An 8,292-nucleotide genomic window follows, 5' to 3' on the forward strand; every position below is an offset into this window, starting at 1 on the left:
GTCTTGGAAGAAGGATGGCCAGAATTCCCTCTAGAGGCAAAACAGCGGGAGACTTGTATTTGGACAGGTTATTGGGAGAGGCCCGTCTCTGGGGAAGGGCATCAGTTTGGTGGCGCGGAGGGGCTGTGAAAGAGAGGAAGACCTGGAGAGTCGTTGTGAGGACGGTGCTGGGCCAGGAGGCGTTTCGCTCCGTTGGGCACTGGGGCACTGTGGGTCAGAAGCAACTCAACTTGAGACACCGCACAACCACCACGTCGTGGTGTGCGGAGCCCTGGGGGCACCGTGGGTGCGTGTGGGGCCGCTCACTGCCAGGTCAGCAGACGGAGACCCCCGCCGCTCCGAGGGAGGGAGGGGGGCTTTCTGGTCCGTAGGGAGCTACAGTCTCAGCGACCACAGGGCCAGTTCCGCCCTGTCCCACGGGAACGACTCCGTGACAGTGGAACCTTCTTTTTCTGGATGTTGGAAGGCTTTTAGGGGCGACACGTTCAGCTTCTAACCACACCTTCAGCAGTTCGAAACCACCAGCCGCTCCTCAGGAGAGAGAGGAGGCTTTCGGACCCCCCAGAGGCAGGGTCTTCTCTGTGCTGATAGGGAATGATGGGTCGGAATGGGCTCAGTGGTGGTGACTTTGGTTTGGGGCCTGTTCAGTATTGGACGAATGACAGCCAGAGCGAGACTGACTCCGCCGTACATTCTTCGGACACGTGGTCAGGAGAGGCCAGTCCCTGGGGAAAGGACATCAAGCTTGGTAAAGTGCAGGGCAGTGAACGACGAAGAAGGCCCTCCCGCTGTGTCTCCGAATGGGGGCCCCTCTAGCGTATTGTCCTGTCTCCCATAGACGGCATGGCCCAGAGGCTCACGGCGCTGGCCCAGCTCCTCTGGGTGCTGGGGAAGGTGCTGCTGGATGATGTCACCGCGGCCCTGGGGACACTGAGCGGAGCGCACGCCGGCGTCGCAGCAGCGCTGCGGGTGGACCGCCACGCGTGGTGGCGGCGGGTCATGGTGGAGGCAAGTCCGCCCACAGCCCGCTTTCAGACATTAGCTTCTTTTCATTGTCGCCCAGCACCCTGACCTAGGCCTGGCGTGGCTGCAGTAGGCCCACTGCCCCCCATCCTCTAGGTCCAGAGCCCAGCCTGCTGACCGCACGGCGCTCCGGCCGCCCTGTCCCAGCAGCAGGAGAACTCCCTGGTAGTTGTAGCTTGTGTCCTAGGGCAGAAATCAGACTTGGGGTCACCCCATGGCAGAAGCGTACCCCCTAGGGCCTTCCCCAGCTTGCCCCCACCCCCACCCCAGCTTGCTTTCCTTCAGATAACGAAGACCTGCAATATTTTTGCAGGGGAGGAAGCCCCCCACAGAATGCATCCTGGGGTCCTGCCTGTCCCCCCAAGCAGCTTCTGCCGGGAGAGGAGAGAGACAAAAGGAGTGTCCAAGCCGAGGGGCCGAGTCTCAGCGCCCACCTGGGCCTGTGGACAGCAGAGTGGCTGTGGGGTCCGGGCCAGCGCCCCCCAAAGAAACCGAGGGCTACCCTCCAACCCAAGAAGCCCCCCAGGCCCCAGAGAGTCCCAGGAGAAACAGACACGCGGGGGAGCCTCAGCCTCTCTTAAGGTCAGACCTTTGCCCGGGTGTGGAGGTGGGAGTCCGGGGCCAGGGTGGTCACTTTGGGTAATGCCCTGCAGCGACACTCTGAGTTGGAGACTGGCGGGTCGAGGCGGGAACAGACGTCATCTCCCCTGACAGGGAATCTGGCTTTGAGAGAGTGGGAGGCAGCCGTGGGAGTGCTGGCGGCCCCTGTCTGGGGACTGTGAGGGATCTGTACCAGGGCTGCAACCTTGCCCTGTTGTCGCCTAAAACAGTCACCGGAGAGTGGGGGGATCCTGTCCCCACTCCCCGACACCCAAAGGGTCACTGGGCAAGGGGTTTGAGAAACCCGTCTAGGGTCCAGGCCCGTCTGGACCGCAAGCCCTGGAGCTTTGTGGGAGGGACAGGCCACCAGTCTGAGCTTCTCTGTAAGACCCCAGCCAGCCTCCCCTCAGGGAGCCCCCATATCACCTTGCATGAGGCCCGCCATTTCTGAACCTGTTGGGGTTTCTCCGGGGAAGGCCACACCTGCTCCGTTCAAGGCTGGGGCCCTGCGGCACCCGGGCTGACGGCAGGCTCGCTTGCCTTGCAGGGCACACGGGGACGAGGAGCTGATGCAGTCAGACAGGTTTTATGGACAGCTGCCACGCCTGGTGAAACTGGCCTTCGCCGTCTACCAGCTGGCCGAGTCCCGGTCTGAGATGCTGTGCTATTTTGTGATTGTTCTGAACCACACGCTCTCAGCTTCGATCATCTCCACGGTTCTCCCCATCCTGTCGTTCCTGTGGGCCATGCTTTCTGTCCCAAGACCTTCCAAACGCTTCTGGATGGCGGCAATCTACTACACAGAGGTAGGGGCCAAGGGGTGTGTGTGTGTGTGTGTGTCCATCCTTGGCTTCTTCACGTGGGTGGAGGGCTCAGAGTGGAGCCCCAGGCACCGCCTTCTGCAGTCCGAGGCTGTAGTGATAAAGCCTTCCTAAACAGAGCATAATGTGCCACGTGCACACAGTGAGGCTTGTTGTTGGGTCCACAGCCCTCTAGGGTCCAGGCCTGTCTGGACCACAACCCCTGGAGCTTTGTGGGTGGGACAGGCCACCAGTCTGAGCTTCTCTGTAAGGCCCCAGCCAGCTGCGGAGGGAGTCCCATTCACAGAGACTCCAGGTGACACAGAACTGTCCCTGGACTTTTCTCCGCTGCCGTCTTCACAGGAGCCAGCGCCAGGTCCGTCTCTCAGGCCGAGTGGGCTTGAGCCAGTAACCGCTGGGTTAGCCGCTGGGCTCCTGTGTAGGAGGCGCTCGGTATATACTGTGGGTCCAGCCCTGAGGATGCTAGCCACACCTGTGCCCCTGTTGGCGTCTCTTGGCCTCAACGACCACGAAGCCATTCTCTCCAGCGCTCTTTGGGGTCAGCCTCCGGCCTGGTAGACTGGGGAGCAGCCTGGGCGTGGAGCTCAGTAGAGCAGAAGTTGAGTTAGCCGGTCTGATGGACGCCTGCCGTCTTCCACTCCCAAAGGTTCTGGACAGGAGGGAGCGACCCCTGGCCTGGCCTCCACCCTCCAATCGCTGAGCTTTCCCTGGGGAGGAGGCAGCGGCTCCAGGGGCCATCTACCAGGCAGTGCCTCGGGAGCTCAGACTGTCACTGCAGGTGCTGGGGAGAGGGAGTGTTACATGAACCAAGGAACATCATTGCAGGGGATGTTTTAATCCACTGAACGGAGTGCACTTCTAAAAATCCATACTACAGTGTGGTGGTGGTGTGGTTAGTGGATTGCAAGTCATCGTCACCCTGCGTGACTGAATAGAACTGCCCCGCAGGATTCCCCCCCCCACCCCAAATTGTCACGTCTTTCTCCCTCAGAGCTGCTGGGTATAGTTCGATCTGATGACCTTTCTTTCGGTTAGCAACCAGGCTCATCACCAGGCGTGCCACCGGGCTCCGCCGTGTTTAAGCAGATCCTCCTAATTCTAAATGAAGCAGGCGTAATTTGATTTACTCCTTGTGCCCGAGTCTGCTAAAATTGGATTCCCTGAAAAGTATTCCTGTAACTCTGACTTTCAGTTAATACCAAAGAGTCTAGCTGGCTCCACGCTCCTCCGAGGCTGGGGTAGTACTACGTGAGAGGAGGCAGGTCCTGTCTCCAGATTACAAAGCCAGAAGCTAGGACAACACGTCTGAAGACCTTGGCGAGAGTCCAGTTCTTCTAACTATTCGTGAGCAGTTTTATTGGTATCCGGGCAGGAAAACACTCTTTAACACAGATAAGATCTCCTCCCAGCCAGGTGCCCAGGGCAGACATTACTAATCCACACAGAGCCTCTTCCCACAGACCCAGTTATAGCCTGGGAATTGTTCTCAACTCCCACCGGATCCAAGTGTGTTGTCAACACGAAGCTTATCTATTCCTGGCCCGGCCTCCGCTCCTGATACCATCTGCAGCGGGTTTGTCAACGTCCCACCCCGTGCTGGGAGCCGAGCTTGACGCACGAGACCTCAGACGACTGTTCAGACGTTACTACCAGCAAACTGTGGAGGCCTGACACCGCTGGGTTCCCTCACGGTCTCGACAGGCGTAGTTAGGGTGTAGGGCTGCTAATGGCTCGGTTGGCGGTTTGACCCCACCAGCCACCCCTAAGGAGGAAGAGGGGCTTTCCCTTCCCATAGAGAGGCAGTCTCAGAGACGCCCAGGGGCAGCTCTGCCCTGTCCCCGAGGGTCCCTGTAAAAGCCGGCATTGACTTGGCGGGACTGAGTTTGGGTAGCGATGAAGTGCAGACCACCCCTCCTGCTTTACAGTCAAGAAGGCTGAGGTGGGTTTGGGTCTCGGGCAGAATCCAACGTGGTAGTGTGAGCTCTGGCCTGCGCCCAGGCAACTCTGAGTCACCAATTGCCAGCACCACTGACACCTGAGAGCCACCAAATGTGCGGTGGGTGCAGCCACCTCGCCGCCCCGTCCACCCTCAGGTGGTGTCTCTGTGATAGAACCCTTGCTTGCCTTCCCTAACAGCCGCCGGGAGGGACCCCCTGCAGGTGCGGGGTGGATTGGGACTCCCGCGGCCCCAGGGGGTGATGGAGCCAAGTGGAGCTCCCAGAGCTCCCAGTGCCGATTGCGCTGCGGCATATTGTCAGGGCTTTCTCCCGAGGCATCAGCCCAGCGAGTTCCGCAGGTGCCTGGATCGCACCTGAGGGCTTCCGTCCGACTGGAGAGCCAGGGCCTCAAGACCGCGGGCGCCCTTCCTGTCCCTGGAGCGCCAGCCCGGGTAGGAAGCTCTGCTGGCCGTCCCGACTCCAGGCTCCCTGCTTCCGGGTGTGGCTCCTCTCCCGATCCTCGATCACCTTTCTGAGTGACAAGGACGGGGACTTGGGGCCACCTCTCCTCCTGCCCAAGGCAACCAAGCCATTCTGAGCCATGTTAGCATGAAAAAGATCATCTTTTAAAATGACTGCACTGAGGACTTGGTGAGGGGTGGCCGGGGAGAGAGCCAGTGCCAGCAGAGAGGAGGGAGGCCGTGGCTCCTGGTGCCCGGAAGGGAGCACCCCCTGCAGTGTCCGTGGCCTGGGTGCTCACCACTTCCTGGGTTCAGCCTGGTTTGTCTCCAGCCTCTGCTGCCGACCACGAAGGCCCCTCGCTGCTGGGGGCCTGACTATCATTTGCTGGGCTTTCTCTCCCTCCGGTGCACATGTCCGATGTGCTGTGTGTCTGTGTATGCTGCGGGTAACATGAGTGTGTGATGTGTGTATGTATGTCTACATGTGTGTGCAGTGTATATGCACAGTATACGTGTGTGTAATGTGCATTGTGTGTATAATGTACACATGCAGCAGTGCGGGTCTGCATGTTTATACACACAGGTGGGCACACATGTGTATATTTGTAGTGTGCACATGCATGTATATATATGGTGTGTGCATAACAAGTGTGTGATGTGTGCTATATAGGTTGTGTATACATGTGCTGTGTGTGGTGTGTATGCGTGCATAGTTTATGTAGATTATGGGTATGTGTGTCATATATCTATGTGTGTGCTATGCACATAGACATACAATATGGGCATGTTTTGCCATGTGTATGTGTATAGACATGTGTTCATGTATACTGTGCATGTGTGTATGAGCACTGTGAGTCATGTGAAAGGGTGTGTGCAAATGTGTGCACATGTGTGCACATGGGTAACATGAGTGTGTGATGTGTATATGTATACCTCTGTGTTGCATGTGTTGTGTGTGATGTGCATGTGTAACGAGTGTGTGATATGTTGTGTGCCCTGTGTATGTGTGCATGTGTATTATACATGTGTACAACCTGTGCTGTGTGTGAGCATATGTGCAGTCTGTACGTGTGTGTATGTGTGCCGTGAGTGTGTTGTGTGTGTGTGTGTGTGATATGTGTGAGTCCTGGTGGCGTAGCGGTTACCCATTGGGCTGTGCCCTGCAAGGTCAGCAGTTCAAACTCACCAGCCACTCCTTGGGAGGAGGCCAGGGCCTTCCTCTCGTGCGTGGAAAGCGTTCCAGTGTCGGAGACCACAGGGCGGCTCTCCCGTCCTGGAGGTGGCTAGGAGCTGCATCAACTCAAGGGCGTGAGTTTGAGTTTGGGCAATGGGTGTGCGTGTGTTGGGGTCCACTGTGTGTGTATAGCGTGTGTACACACGTGGCAGTGCCTGCGCATGCGCGTGTCCCCTCATCACCTCTGCAGGGACCGTGGCTCTCTTCCTTCTCAGGCGACCGTTCTAGTGAAATACGTTGCGCAGTTTGGCGTCTTTCCCTGGACCACAAAGCGCTACGCTGGCATCAATGGGGAGAAGCCGTTCTCGCCGCCCAACCTCATCGGGGTCGAGAGGAAGGACAGCTTTGCCCTGTGGGACCTGCTGCAGCTGTGTGTGCTGTTCTTCCACCGCGCCACCCTGAAGGCACGGCGCCCCGAGACCGGGACCACCCAGCCAGGGGTGGGGTTGGGGGGCTCTACACCCCACCACTGTCTCGGCTCCTGGCACTTGGCATTTCTAATGGAAGCAAGAGGCTGGCTGGCTGTGGCCAGAGAAACTGGTTCCCTTCTACAGAGGAGAAAAGTGCGGCTCCCCCCGTGGGAGCCTGGCTGCATGTACACTGGTCCCTGAAAAGACGTAGTAAGGGCCCATTTGCAGTCCCTGAGGGTCCTCCACGGCCCCGCACAACTTTCCTGCCCTCCAGAGGGCTCTAGATCAGAGTGCACAGTGCGGGTGAGTGGTGGAAGAGGGTGGACCACCCTCCTCACCCTCCTCACCTCTCCCCTGGCCCCCACCAGGACTTGGGGTTGTGGGACCGGCCACCGTCTGGCCAGGCTCCTGGCACAGAGAGGACCAGCAGGACACTGAGGACGAAGGCCAGCCCGGAGACACGAGGTGGCAGCGAGAGGCCGGCCAACCCAGAGGTCCACTCACAGCAGCCACCCTTGCCCCAGCCAGGCCACTGCCGGGCCTTCTGCAGCGGGCTGTGTGGAGAGGCAGGCAGAGGTAGGCAGCACCCCTTGCCCCGAAGGACTGCCTGGCACCTAAGGCTCGCTTCGAGTCTGGGAAAGCGCAGGCCACTGGGGTCTCCCACTCCCTGGGGCTAGTCATTGTTTCCTGGTCCACATCACATTTCCTCCTTGCCCCTGTTCCCAGGCTGCCCTGCCCACTCCCCCACCCCTTCAGACCTTCCTTTCTCCAGCCGGGGGTCCCAAACCAGCCCTCTAGGTCCAGGGGAGGGGACCCAAGCCAGCCTCCAGTCTAGCCCAGACATTGGCGGAAACCATGTGGCCCCCTCCCTCCCAGTCTGGGGGTAGGTTCTGGGAATCAGCTTAGGGGTTAGGTGGGGGCAGGGGTGGGCAGGTGGCTCTCCGCTAAAATAACTTCTGGAAGAAAAGGTCAAAGGGAGGGTTTGTGGCATTGTCTCACCAGGGGGTCCCCAAGACCCAGGATCCAGGAAGAGATGGAGCCTAATCAGGAAATTCCCATTGGGCCAAAAGCAACTGAGCGAATGGGTGCTGAAGAAAGGCAGGAAGCTGGTCATTAAAAGGTAATTAAGGGACCTTGTGCGGGAGCAGGGGGAGAGGGGAGCCCAGGAAGAACCTGCTGAGGTACGAGCCTTCCTCTTTCCTCACAGGGAACATGGGCTTGCAGGCCGGCACGCACTGTGTGGGCCATCTGCCCCTGGGAGGGAGGACCCCGGGCTGGGCTGACCACCTGAGGGTCAGGCCCTAGACTGAGGTCTGCTACTACCAAGAGGAGAATTGTCTTGTCTAGACGTTTGTCAGTTTGGACTTCTGTCTCTGAAGCTCTTGTCGATCTGTCCAATCAACCATCCACCTACCCACCTGTACATCTACCCAACTCATCTTCCACGCTCCCTTCTTCCGCTTGTCTGATGGCCATCACTGAGTCAACTGCTCCACTGCCCGCCTGCTCATCTCTGCATTCTCTCTATTATCCCTCCCTCCCCTTTCCTACTGTCCATCCATCCACTCATCCACTCGTTCACTGCTGTCTGTCCATCATTCATTCATCCATCCCTCTCCTGACTCAATCACTCTTTCACTTGCCCATCCACCCATTTGTCCATTCACCGATCTTTCTATCTCTTCTATCATCTGTCCCTTCTTCCCACTGTCCATCCATCCATCCACCCTCATCTTCCTGTCTATCCACCCATCCATCCATCCACCCTCATCTTCCTGTCTATCCACCCATCCATCCATCCACCCT

General features: G+C 58.5%; 1 protein-coding gene across 1 annotated transcript in view; it reads left to right on the forward strand.

The window, feature by feature from the left end:
- LOC101655207 (piezo-type mechanosensitive ion channel component 2-like) overlaps positions 1-8,292 on the forward strand; it is a 158,820-nt gene that overhangs the window by 118,753 nt on the left and 31,775 nt on the right. Inside the window, exons 29-31 of the mRNA XM_013008440.1 lie at positions 839-986; positions 2,171-2,429; positions 6,292-6,521. Of these exons, the coding sequence (XP_012863894.1) occupies positions 839-986; positions 2,171-2,429; positions 6,292-6,521 (637 nt within the window). The remainder of the gene's footprint in view (positions 1-838; positions 987-2,170; positions 2,430-6,291; positions 6,522-8,292) is intronic.

The sequence above is a fragment of the Echinops telfairi genome, unplaced genomic scaffold, assembly GCF_000313985.2.
Source record: "Echinops telfairi isolate 266 unplaced genomic scaffold, ASM31398v2 ScPeMD7_7413;HRSCAF=8451, whole genome shotgun sequence".
In the NCBI taxonomy this organism is placed as follows: Eukaryota; Metazoa; Chordata; class Mammalia; order Afrosoricida; family Tenrecidae; genus Echinops; species Echinops telfairi.